Consider the following 14,056-nt stretch of genomic DNA (forward strand, 5'->3'; position numbering starts at 1 on the left):
GGTGGGGGCGAATGGGGAAGAGAAAGCGTGGAACTTACACCAGCGTTGGACAGCTGAAAGACCGTTTGTGTTTATCTGTCTAAAAGTTGTCATCAGTTAAATTTACCAGGGAGTCACTGATATTTGACTTTATTGTTTAGATATATCAAACTTCAAAGCTCACTGGAAAGCTATAAACTTTCTGGCTGCAAACTTGGCAGAATGAGGAATTATTTGACAGACACCTGGGGCTGAATTGTTTGGCAGTATCTAGGCAGGTAGTTTTGACCTGATCAAGCCTGTTTCACTAGGCCTCAAGTAAGACTGAGTGAAGGTAATCAGGAATATAAAATGCTGCTGGGTTATCTGGTAATCAAATAATTTTTCTCTGTACATTCTGTAGGTTGTCTTCAGATGGTAGTTCCTTGGGTATAAAGGGGATTTTGGCCTCAGACGTAGGCAGGTACACTTGTGTAGCACAAAATCCTGCTGGGGAGGAGATGAAAATGTTCATACTTAATGTACTCGGTAAGTGAACAATCACACTTAACAAGTGTTTGCTGCTTATTGACCTCTGGCAAAAATTGTTACCTCAAGCTGTTTTCCAAAGTCTTTAAAAGCAAAATGGGAGCCCTTCACTGGGTAACTGAGCTATGTAAACCTTCAAACTCACCCCTTTTTTTTCTAAGGGCAAGTTTTTCATTTCTGAATAATCATTTACTTTTTTAAAAAATTTGCACACGCTACACTCATTATTTATGGTATACTCTGTATCAAACAGAATAAATGGAGGGTTTGTGACAACCCAAAGTTTCTGGGGGCCTAAAAGCGGTCCCCAAATCGCCAGCAATTTTGGTTACACCTACCACTTTTGGCACTTGACTCAGTCTATTCCTCTGGTTGTAAGGTCTGGATATGTCCCATCTCCACTGGACTGCCAGGGTAGAGCTACCACCTTCACCTAAGGCCAAAACTGGACAAAGGGCAGGGCAAAGGAGGCATCCTCACCATTATCTACCTTCCTCTGTCTTGTGCTCTTAATTCACAACTGATTTGTACAATTCCCATCAATCACCTTGCTGACTCTGATCTGTCAAAAGGATGGAATGGATCTTCACAGAACGTGGAATGGGTCTATTACAAAACATGGACCGTATGTTTATCACCAAATTTTGTTTTTGTACTAGATATTCTCTTGGATTCAGTATTGCTGCTCACTCTTGACTTGAGTTGACCCCGAGTCCCCTACGATTAAGAGCATGCTTTTACTGCCTGGTATCCTGTTATATGATAGTGGACCTGGGGGCTATAACAGTCATTGTGTGTTCTGGACTCTTGTGATCTCACACTAGGCCATCACGTGTGATTCTTCTAACGGGAGATTGAAAAGCAGTTGCATGGGATGAGGACAATTGTAAACTAACAGACTGGTTTATTTTATACAAAAATATATGACTGAACTGAATACCATAGGGAGATGGCACAGTAAGCCAGAAAATGACCCTTTGCTCATCCATATACATAACTATCATACAGACAGTCTTTCAAAAAGGGATCAGACTTGTCCAATAAAACGTAATTAAATTGGATCAAAGTTTGAATTTTTGTAAAAAGTATACATTTGAACTCAACTCAGACCAATTTATCCCTTTCTGCTCACCCCTGGTCTGTAGTGGGTTTGTAACTTTCAGTTGATACTTGCATTAAAAAAAAGACTGTAAGAAGGAGATATGGCTGTTGCAGCCATGCAGTGGGGCCTGTAATCTAGCTTCTCATTTAGGACCCCATTGGATCATTTTCCATCTTTCGCTCCAAGCCCCTCTACATTTTCCTAAATCAGGTTTGATCCAATTCTCTTTAAGTGCATCCACTGCATGTGATGGCGGTCAGTTCTTAACATGAAACGGTTATTCCATGTGGCGTCTTCAGCTTCTATGGACACCTGGTTCTCCGATTCAAGATTTGGACGGAATCCCCTCTACATTCATATTTATTGATGTTCATTTCTTAAAAACTTGGATCATGTCAATCCATACCCCACCCTCTCTTCACAACATGGAAAGAGGAACTCCGGCATAACCTCCGGGTGATAAAAGGAAAGAAAGGGCTTGAATTTATATAGCGACTTTCACGACCTTGAGATGTCCCAAAACCACTTTACAGCCAATGAAGTACTTTTGAAATGTAGTCACTGTTGTAATGTAGGAAACGTGGCAGCCAATTTGTGCACAGCAAGATCCCACAAACTGCAATGAGATGATGACTAGATAATCTGTTCTAGTGATGTTGGCTGAAGGATAAATATTGGCCAGGACTTCCCTACTCTTCTTTGAATAGTGACGTGGGATCTTTTGCAAGGGGGAAGACGAGGCCTCGGTTTAATGTCTCATCTGAAAGAAGGGACCTCCGACTGTGCAGCGCTCTCTCAGTAATGCACTGGGAGCGTCATCCTAGATTATGTGCTTCAGTCTCCGGAGTGGGGACTTGAACCCATAACACTCTCCCTGCAGATTCCCTGGTACTTCTTCATGAGTCTGAATGTAATTTTGCTCTTTTCTTTCCCTCAGTGCCTCCGAATATCAGCGGGGTCTCCAATCTTCCCGAGACCCTTACGGCGGTGTCGAATGCAGCGGTTACACTGGAATGCAGAGCTGCTGGCTCGCCTCCCCCGCAGCTCAGCTGGCTGAAAGACGGACTGCCACTTCCCATCTCGTCCCACATGAGGCTACTGTCGGCCGGGCAGATCCTGAGGTAAACGTGTTGGGGGCGCGACCGGAGGAGCATCTCCAAATGTTCACGCTTGCGCGATTGGCACCTTTTCTTTCTCTTCAAATCTGTACAGCACCCCAGACCAAGTTTTATCTGAAACCTGCTGGCTGCTGATGCCGTCTGCGAGGATTTTCCGTGCCTTACGTCAACCGGAAGAAGAGCTTGAAAAATTTATGCAGTCAAAAAAGAAGGACCTGTGCCTTTTGATGGTTTCAATTATGCGACATTGTTACTTATTTTTTTCTCCTTCCTCCAGGATTGCTCAGGTTCAGACGTCTGACACCGGAACCTACACTTGCGTCGCTGTGAGTCAGGCGGGCGTGACGGAGCGACATTACCACCTGCAAGTTCAAGGTGTGTCTTTGCCTTTGTACACAACATTCCAGAGCAAAATTGGAGTTTAAGTTTCTCTACCCCCAGTTCATTTATTAATATTCTAACCCCCCCCCCCCCCCCCCCACCAATCTTGTTTAGGTCTCCCAGTTTGGTTGGCCGCTCCCCCAGCCAAGAGGGCAGGTGAAGTGACCTGCTCACAGGCTTCTGCCATTGCTTCTCTTAAGTCAGGAGGACATGTTTGAGAGCTTACCCAGAGTAACTTGCAATCTGTCCGGTGCAGTGACTGGTCTCCATTCAGTCTCCCCGCCCCCCCCAGCCAAAGAGAAGGTTGGGATTTTATGGCCATACAAGTTACAAGCCAGCGTCCTACCATTCATTGCGGTAGACCACCATTGCACCGCTCCAACGAGGCTGGCTGCCCTATTGGATTAATAAAACAATGAGAATCTGCTGTTCCATCCCTGTAATGCTGGATAGCCATCTAAACATCCAGACTTTTTCCTCAATGGGAAACCTAGGTGAGGGCCAAGGCCCCACAGTACAGGCCTCCACCAAGATTCAAAAAAAGTACCAGGGAAGACGTGAAGAAGTGATTAAGCTTGTGAAGCTTGTTTTAAAAGCCTTTAATTTGTAGGAGGTAGGAGATAAGAGAGGAAATGTGCCTCTTTATTGGGCCTGGAGAATGCTCACTTCTTTGGCGCAGTGAAGAGCAAATAGGGACGGAGACCAGTTACGTCTGGTCTTCACCCCCCACAACGCTGTCCCGGGATTTTCTGGGCTGTCCCAAATTTACATCACAGGGCCTGTGCCAGGCGATCTTCGGTCCTCAGAGCCTTCTGGCTGTTGCTCTTCAGGAAGATCAAGGGCTTTTCTTTCCTTTAGAGGTGCAGCGCACCCCAGGTACACTGTGCCTGTCGGGGGGGGGGGGGTGGGGGGTGGGGGGAGAGACATATCGGCCCCAAGGTGCCTAATTCAAGGAGTTTTGCTACAGCTTCAAATGGATTATGTTCTGATGATGCTGATTTTTTTTTTCCCCAGTCCCTCCAAGGCTTGAGAATTCCAGGGACACCGAGGAAGTGATGGTTGTCAGGGGAGGTTCGGTGACTCTCACGTGCGAGGCCAGCGGTATCCCGCCCCCTATGTTCTCGTGGTTGAAGGATGGCGAACTGCTGGTTCCCAATGACCTGGTCACTGAGAGCCATGAGATGAGGCTGCAGCTGGCATCTGTCAGCATGAATGACTCAGGGTGGTACTCCTGCATTGCTGTGAATGAAGCAGGCGAGGCCACCAGACACTTCAGCTTGGTAGTCATGGGTGAGTGACATGCGCACACGGATTTGTAAATGGACGCAGTCTTAAAGGGGAAGTGCGTTTATCTGAGTTAGCAGTACCCTCCCCCTTTTTTTAATGGATCGGGCTGTACCTTTTTTTCTTAAAGCTTATTCCATCTCTCTCCTGACTTTGATCACTCCTGGTTAAACAGAAACTATGCCAGGATGAAGGTTGTTCACTATGAAGGATAGTGAACAACCAGCTCCCAGGTCTCTGCCAGTGGCACTTTAAACCACAAAGAAATCTGCAAAGACAACTTCCCTCTCTCCCCCCACCCCCCCCCTCTCCCCACCCAATGCCAATGTGGAACGATACCCCACTTCCATACAACGTCCCAGTAGAATTGTGGGGAGGGGAGCTGAATCAAAACAACGTCCCTTCACCGCTGGGCACTCTAACACCCAGGGCCACCATGTCTCCTCACTTTCTCTCTTGTTTTGAATAACCAAAATGGGCTGTGGGCACAAAATAGAGGAATGTCCGCACAACATTTCTGCTCCCAAGCTATCTCATACCTCCAGTTTTAAAGCATAAAACAGTAGGACAATGGGTGACTGAGCATTGGGAGGGGCTGAGGGGAATGTGCCCACCCCCCATTTTTTGGCAAGTGTTATGTCCTTCTTTCCCCTACTCCAAATCCTGGAATTGACCCTTAGTGCTCCTCCTATAACTTTTTATATGTGATTGCACCTCCATTACTGAGACATAGCAATAAGAGTACAGTTCTCTCCATTTGTAATCTTTAGGATTACATTGCAGTTCAAATTATTACACTTTCAAATTTTTTTTTAGAAACTGTTGTCATGGTGGTGATCTTCATGGACTGCATGCACACCTGAAATATATATATTTATATATATATATATATATATATATATATAGAAATGGGTTAGCACTCTGCCCTCCATCTCTGCCCAGCTCAGACTGATGGGATGAATATCTCCTCTCTTCTGGCAGTTAAGGGCCCTTCATGAAATGAGTTTGGGCAGTCTCATCCCCGGTACTAGTGGAGATGGCACCCATGGCACAAAACTACCCCTATTTCAGCACAAATCAGTTGGCAATCTTCACTCACAAAGGCCATAGGATGGCCGGTGTAGGGAGTGAAAAACTGTCACACTTGTACAGCAGGGGTTGGAGTTCAAAGGTTGGGGCTGAGACACAATTTTGGGCCGGGTAGAGGGAGCTTTATTCTGCAGCTAACCACACTTACCTGATCTGGGAGTGCTTGATCTGCCTCTGGATGCTTAAACTGGAAGCTGTTCTATTTCCAACCACCAACACAACATTAATAACCCTCCATTTTCCGTGACTGCATTCTTGACGCAGAGCCTCACTGGCACAGGTCGGAAAATCGGACGCCCAACCTTGTCTGATTTTCTGGAAGTAATTTGGGGCCACAAAAAATGAGGCCTTGCTACCGACAAGCGTGGGCCTCATTTAAATAGCATAATTATTTATGTTGGGTCCTTCGCTGACACTTCCGACTGCGGGTGAGGTTCCACACATAGCATGCACCTCCGCCATATAAACTGGTCATATCAGTGACCCTGGGGCTCGACTGGCTCAGGTAGGTTTCTTAAAGGTATGTTAATATTGTACAATTGTGAAAAGTGTTGGCATTTTGTGTTAAATTTTGCTGCGTTTCACTCCATGCGGTAATTGATTTTGCCGGATAGTGCACTATTTTTCACGTTCTTTTTCCATCATAATTCTTGGTTGTTGCTGTCATTTAAGAGGTACCACACAAAGTGGTGAGGATGGGAATTAATTTGGGGGTTCCGAACGTACTGCACAATTCAGAAACGGACTGCAGCGGTTCAAGAAGGCTGCTCACCACCACCTTCTCGAGGGCAATTAGGGATGGGCAATAAATGCCGGCCTTGCCAGTGACACCCACATCCCATGAACGAATAAAAAAAAAAGGAAGAGAACTCATGGAAGGGCCAATAAATGCAGGTGCGGCACCACCTGAGGCATTTTGTCTCCACTTGTCACTGCCCCAGGATCGGCGTTTATAGAACCCGCCACACCTACCTGGACATGTCAGAGGATACCTGTCTATGCTGCCTCTGCTTCAAAAATATCCATGATGTGGAGATGCCGGTGATGGACTGGGGTGGACAAATGTAAAAAGTCTTACAACACCAGGTTATAGTCCAACAGCTTTATTTGGAATCACAAGCTTTCGGAGCTTTCCTCCTTCATCAGGTGAATGTAGGATTCAGTAAATGCACAGCATATATAGTCAGAGAACAATGTCTGGTGATTACAGATAATCTTTCCAACTGCCTGTTATCACACCTCAGCATAGATATAATCAAAGCAATCAAAGCAATATAATCAAAGCAATCAGACAGAGAAACATTACATCCCAGACTACTGAATACACAAGCAGTCATAACACAAAGACAGAGAGAGAGAGAGAGAGAGACGGGAGGGTTCCCTCCCAGTTGGGGAACACTTCAGCAGTCAAGGACATTCAGCCTCCAATCTTCAGGTAAGCGTTCTCCAAGGCGGCCTTCGAGACACACGACAACGCAAAATCGTCGAGCAGAAATTGATAGCCAAGTTCCGCACCCATGAGGACGGCCTCAACCGGGATCTTGGGTTCATGTCACGCTACATGTAACCCCACCAGCGAAAGAAAGTTATCTGTTTTTAATACAACTGGTCATTCTCTCTCTTTCGCTGCCTTTCGGGTGTCTCTCTCTCTCTCTCTCTCTCTCCCCCTCTCCGAAAGCTTGTGATTCCAAATAAAGCTGTTGGACTATAACCTGGTGTTGTAAGACTCCTTACGTTCGTCAAAAATATCAGCTGCCACAGAGCTGAGCAATCTGCTGCAGGATAACCCGCCGACAACATCTGGGGCAGGGACGGCTCTTTTCATTCGAGATTACCACATTATGAATTACATAGACTTAGATAGAATTTACTGCACAGAAACCGGCCATTCAGCCGAACTGGTCCATGCCGGTGTTTATGCTCCACACAAGCCTCTTCCCACCTTACTTTATCTAACCCTATCAAATATCCTTCTATTCCTTTCTCCCTCATGTGTTTATCTAGCTTCCCCTTAAATGCATCTGTGCTATTCACCTCAACCACTCCATGTGGTAGCAGCTTCCACGTTCTAACCACTCTCTGGGTAAAGAAGTTTCTCCTGAGTTCCTTATTGGATTTATTAGTGACTATCTTATATTTATGGCCCCTAGTTTTGGATTCCCCCACAAGCGGAAACATCTTCTCTAGGTCTACCCTATCAAACCCCTTCATAATTTTAAAGACCTCTACCAGGTCACCTCTAAGTCTTCTCTGGAGAAAATAGCCCCACCCTATTCAGTCTTTCCTGATAGGTATAACCTCTCAGTTCTGGTATCATCCATGTAAATCTTTTTTGCACCTTCTCCAGTGCCTCAATCTCCTTTTTGTAATGTGGAGATCAGAACTGTGCACAGTACTCTAAGCTTTCATGCCAATGCATCATTACAATCCACCACAGAGGCCCTCTGCCACATCAGGCAGTCTGCAGTGCACACCTGTATCAAGCAAGTCACAAATGCTCGGTTTTCAAGGAGCTACATTACTTTTCCTGTGAAAAGGAGGGATCTGCCGGACAGGACACACAGCTTTCATTGGGTGGCAGGATTCCATTGAGCGCAGGGTGTTGTAGATGGTACCCATGTGATAATCTGTTCTCTTCATTATCAGCCGCATGGTCTACGTGAATAGAAAAGGTTTGCACTCGATCCCTGTTTATTGTGCACGGCAGCAACCATTATCCCTGAATCAGCCACGATGCTCTCATTGTCAAGCAGTCCATGATGCCCATGAGATTTGAAATGGAAGAAACACTGGTTGGCCGGCTTTTAGGAGAACAGGGCTATCCTCTGCATCCATGCTTGCTGACCCCACCGAGAAAACCCTTAGCAGCTGAGTGTAAAAGCTTTGGGATGGACACCTCAGTATCCGTCTGCTGTTCCTCAGCTGCCACCTCTACCTTCAAGAAAAGTGTAGCCTGCAGTTTTGGCACAATAAAAAATATGTGAGCAAAAGGGGCAGTGCTTGTGTGAAGTGTTTCAAATGTTATCCCCCCAGGGAATGCAGCAGTTCCCAACTTAGGTTTGTGCCCCACTGAGGAGTGCAGTTAACTGCACCTTCCTCCTGAAACCAGCAAACTTCTTCCTTATTTGCAGCCAGGTACGAGGGACATGGTTGACTGTGTTATTTCATTGAGTGACCGCCCTCCGTGCAGCTGGCACCTGTGCTTTTATTTGAGGGTGGCCTTAAGCCCCAGATAGAACCACCCACCTTTAATGCAACTCCTGCAGCAGAACCTCCAACTCTTCAGCATCAAAAGTAGCAGTGCTGCCCACATGTCTCCTCGATACCATTGTGAACCATTACTCAACTTTTGCATCACCAACACAACTTGCCCTTTCATCCCTTTAATGGCTAGCTGCAGCTCCATTAAATGCTTCCGCCTCGCTGGATTTCTGCTCCTCTGTCAAGCTCTTCTGAACAAGTTTTTCATGTGCCAGTAGCCTATTCAAATTGGGGGCAGGGAATTTTGTTGGAAAATTCAATGATGCTCAACCTCACTTTTGCAAATATCGGAACGTCAGGGCTGTGGTCTCCATCTGAACCTCAATGACTTTTCATCTCCAACCTATGATTTTCTTCTCTTCTCTCCTGAAGGTGTTGACTCATGTAGAGCTCCACAGTAGCCAGCAGCTTTCCAGGACCACGTAGCCAAGTGGCCATTCTGACTAGTGAATCTTGGCAGGGCAGCTGATCCCAGAGGGCATCGTAGTCAAACCCAATCTTGTCCTCACTCACACATGTGCAAGAGTCACTGAACAGTATTCTGGACGGGGAACCCCAGCCAATTTAAAACTCTCAGACACACACATATATACAGAGACAGACACGCACACAGATATAGAGACAGACACGCACACGTATATACAGAGACAGACACGCACACATATATAGAGACAGACACGCACACGTATATACAGAGACAGACACGCACACAGATATAGAGACAGACACGCACACATATATACAGAGACAGACACACACATATATACAGAGACAGACACGCACACAGATATACAGAGACAGACACGCACACATATATACAGAGACAGACACGCACACATATATACAGAGACAGACACGCACACGTATATACAGAGACAGACACGCACACATATATACAGAGACAGACACGCACACAGATATAGAGACAGACACGCACACATATATACAGAGACAGACACGCACACAGATACAGAGACAGACACGCACACATATATACAGAGACAGACACGCACACGTATATACAGAGACAGACACACACATATATACAGAGACAGACACGCACACATATATACAGAGACAGACACGCACACGTATATAGAGACAGACACGCACACATATACAGAGACAGACACGCACACATATACACAGAGACAGACGCGCACACATATACAGAGGCAGACAGACACACACATACAGAGACACACACATATATACAGAGACAGACAGACACACACACACACACACACACACACACATAGAGATACTCACATATATACTGCGATATATATACATACAGAGACACACACACGTATATATGTACAGGGGTACACACACACACATGTATTTACCCATTGAGCTGTTGGGGGAGCTCACCACTATGCTTTTAAAAGGCTATCATCATTGTCAAATAGGACAATGGTGATAAGTTATATCTGGGAATCGTAGGTAGGAAATATTCTTACATTGGAAACCCGTGGAATGCAGTTTTTTCTACTCATGGTAACTATTTTTCTTTGTAGAACCACCACAGATTTCTGACTCTGAAATGCCACAGGAAGTGTCCATAGTGCTAAGTAGTCCTCTGGAGCTGGTGTGCATGGCAGTGGGAGTCCCCATTCCTAAAATAAGCTGGATGAAGGATGGAGTGCCTCTCGATGGAGTGGGCACGGTGCTGAGCAATGGCGAGGTGCTCAGGATAGAAAGTGTACAGGTAGATTGATTCTTACTTTATTTTATTTGATTTTATTCTATAGACCTGCTATTTTCAATGATTCATGCAGTGATATTTAAAGGGCCACTGTCACCTGTTAAAGTGACACTTCACCAGGTTTGTAAATGGAGGCGTGTGCAGCAGTGATAATTGGTGCCTAGATGATGTCATTGTGTCAGCGATTGTGTCAGCTTTGCTAATTGTTTAAAAATTGAAACTTAATTTAAAACTTTATAAAACAAAAAAAAATGTGATGCAATGTTGGCACTGTAGCAAATCCAGCTTCCACAACACAGGAATATCCCACACGGTCAACATGGCAGAGATGTCTGAGTGACGATCCTTGGCTGTTCCTGGAACTTAATCTGAAAATGAACCAAAAGCAGGGAAATGGCCTTGTAATGGGGCCTCATTGTGGTTATGTGGAGCTTTCAGGCAAGCTCAGTTTATAGAACAGCCAGGAAACAATCAGAGCTGCTCCATTGGCAGGCCAGGAAACTTTGCACTATTTCGAGCTGGTTTTCATGTGATTATGATAATTTATTGAGTGTAGTTTTAAATGTTTTCTATTGAAGTTTTTTTCCCCCTCTTCATGAAAAACACAGAATCACGTTCATAATGAGATTTGTACAATAGTAATATAAGGTTGTTTTATTTTTGGTCAGCCAGGTGTCTGACGTATACAGAAACCCATTGCCGTGTTTAAGAGTCTTCTAACCCAGCTACTGAGAAATCGCGCAAGTAGACTTTAGGTTTGCAAGATATGCAGCTCACACTCTATCCTCATAGACACACATTCCACTTTCTTAAGTCCAGTGACCCTAGCTGCAGGTTGTTAGGAGCCAGTGATTAAGGACCTTAAATATGCACTGGTACTGCTGGAGTTTAACTAGCTAGAACCACAGAACGTACCAGCATAAGCAATGGTGAGCTTCCCACAGCTTATCCTGCGAGGCCCACCCTGCCCGTGAGGACATTGGCTTGTGGTGTTATCTGGAGCCATGTGAGAAGAATTCCAACTCCCATCAACAGGTCTACTCCTTCAGGTCCCATCAATGAGCCAGGCTAGCTGGTCAATAATTCACAATGCCCTGGAGCACAGTGGACCTCACCGGCTCAGGTCTCACGTTGACGACAGGGGATTGACTTGGCTCTACTCTCCCGTCTTCAGTAAGGGCGTAACATGAAGACGGAATCACCACAAAATGTTGTATCAAACAAACCCCCTGACCAGAAGCCGAGTAATAATATTCAGCGAGAAGTCTGAAGAAGCCAAAGTGACGACCAGGATTAGGCTCACCGAAGGTGTGGGCTGGAATGCCCAAAAGGGAGACAGAAATTCTCTCCTGGCTCCTCACAGCTAAACATCTTGAGCTGCGACGCTACCATTTGTTTTTAATGACAGGCGTGTTTGCAAATGCAACAGTGTCACGGTCCATAAGCTTGTTGTGTTACCTGGATGACGAGATCCCTTTTACCGTCATGAAAGTAAATGTGATGTTAGCGACAGGTCAGAAGAGAAGCTGCTGGAAACAGCGCTCCAGCGATGTTTCGAGATCTATTCTTGCAGGGAGGCACCAGAAGGCTCTCATAGCACTCTCTGAACATCAGTGTTGGGAGTCTAGGAACAAGTTACCTGTCTGGTCTATCAGTCTGGGCATATTGCCCAGGGAAACCAGAAGGAAGAGAAAAAATGGGGAAAACGGAGGCTGAAGTACCTTTACAAAAAAAATGGTGAGGCTAACACGCCCTCCATAAAGCTCATCCTGTCGTCCTCTGAGTTGTCTTGGGATCAGCCACAGGGACAGAAATAACAGTGAGCCTAGATCATTCACCACACGCTGCAGAGGGCGGGCTGCCGATGGGTGGGAGCTATAGTTCCTTCAGTCTCCCTGTTCCCCTTCCTATGTACACACGGACACACCAACAAGTGGAAAGAAGGCAAACTGAACAGTGAATCACAATGGCCCATTGACGTGGAATCTCTGGGGGTAGCCTGGTCTGATAAAGGCCTGGAGTTACTCAGCTGCTTGCTCTGTTGGTTGGAGAGGGGACAGAAAACCTAAATTTAAAATGCTTTTAAAGCTTCTCTCAATTACACCTGCCTTTTTTTAATGTAGAATCCACGTTACAGCTTCACTGGACATAATGTCTACATTGTGGTTTATCGTAGGTAGAAGACGCTGGTCTCTATACCTGTCTGGCAACAAGTCCTGCTGGTGAGGATCAGCTGCACCATTTAGTGAAGATAAATGGTATGGTTATAAACAGTCTTTTTACATGGTTTTCTCCTTGGGACTGACCTTTCCCTCCCATCTTCAGGTTCACTTTACCTTCGTGTCTCTCCTGCACTCAGCCTGCTCCCACGTGGCCACCAAGGTGTCTTCTTTCCCAGTCACTTAAATTCCTGATACTCTGAATCATCTTTGTTCTTTGTCTCTGTTTACTGTGAATGGCAATAACATAACCAAATAATTGCTGCCATCACTAAATGGATAACATCTAATTTCTTTTCATGGTGATAATAAAGATGAACGAGTCCCGGGACTCGATATCGGGGGAATATTCCGTATGTCAGTGTAAGAAAGCACGGGTCAAGTAAAAGGCCATTTGTGCAAGCTCCATCTTGAACCTATACTATCCTGAATAATACCCTACCCACTTACTCCCTGATTACAAAGATGAACAGGAAGATTCCAGAATGTTCATCTATTCTCACATCTCCATTGTCATTGTGTCCCATGGAGTACTTGACTATCTCAGCCTATGTGTATCCCTAAAATCATCGATCCAATGGAACCTGTTTGGAGCTTGCATTTTCTGTTTCTACTTAACTATTTCCATGTTTCAGTTGTGTTTTTGTCTATTTAATATAGTTCCTCCAAATATCATGGGCTCCAATGATCCCCAGATGGTCACTCTGTTGGCTATGGGGAAGCTGACCCTGGAATGCAAGTCAGAAGCTCTTCCACCCCCCATTGTTCAATGGTTCAAGGATGACATCCCATTACAAGTGAGTGTTTTTGGACAGCAGACCTTATTAAGTGTGCAGGGCATTTAGCTATCTCTCCAATCAAGCGGTCTATGTGTCATCACAAGAGATCAATATGTATTGTCAATGTTTTGGAAATGTTGATATTTAAGGATTGTCCTCCTTTAAATCCAGAGTAGTGCTCCATTATTTGTGCTCAACAGTTTACCTCAACCTGACCCCAAAGTTCAGAGCAACACTTCCAACTGTACCGGCTTATAGCAATCATCCTCATAATGTCTCTGAGATAGACAATTTAGGCTTCAATTTTGCATTGCTTGGGCTGTGAGTTTGCACCCACTTTGAATTGGATTGCGATTGCCCAAATCGCTAGGTGGTATTTTTTTTATTTTTTTTATTCGTTCACGGGATGTGGGCGTCGCTGGCAAGGCCGGCATTTATTGCCCATCCCTAATTGCCCTCGAGAAGGTGGTGGTGAGCCGCCTTCTTGAACCGCTGCAGTCCGTGTGGTGAAGGTTCTCCCACAGTGCTGTCAGGAAGGGAGTTCCAGGATTTTGCCCCAGTGACAATGAAGGAACGGCGATATATTTCCAAGTCGGGATGGTGTGTGA

At 45.4% G+C, this 14,056-nt stretch overlaps 1 protein-coding gene across 1 annotated transcript in view; it reads left to right on the forward strand.

The window, feature by feature from the left end:
* The window catches only part of LOC137300344 (hemicentin-1-like), a 270,914-nt gene that overhangs the window by 192,526 nt on the left and 64,332 nt on the right, over positions 1-14,056 (forward strand). Inside the window, exons 65-71 of the mRNA XM_067969428.1 lie at positions 383-507; positions 2,547-2,730; positions 3,005-3,102; positions 4,123-4,398; positions 10,263-10,453; positions 12,627-12,708; positions 13,330-13,466. Coding sequence (XP_067825529.1) covers positions 383-507; positions 2,547-2,730; positions 3,005-3,102; positions 4,123-4,398; positions 10,263-10,453; positions 12,627-12,708; positions 13,330-13,466 — 1,093 coding nt within the window. The remainder of the gene's footprint in view (positions 1-382; positions 508-2,546; positions 2,731-3,004; positions 3,103-4,122; positions 4,399-10,262; positions 10,454-12,626; positions 12,709-13,329; positions 13,467-14,056) is intronic.

The sequence above is a fragment of the Heptranchias perlo genome, chromosome 31 (assembly GCF_035084215.1).
Source record: "Heptranchias perlo isolate sHepPer1 chromosome 31, sHepPer1.hap1, whole genome shotgun sequence".
NCBI classification, from domain to species: domain Eukaryota; kingdom Metazoa; phylum Chordata; class Chondrichthyes; order Hexanchiformes; family Hexanchidae; genus Heptranchias; species Heptranchias perlo.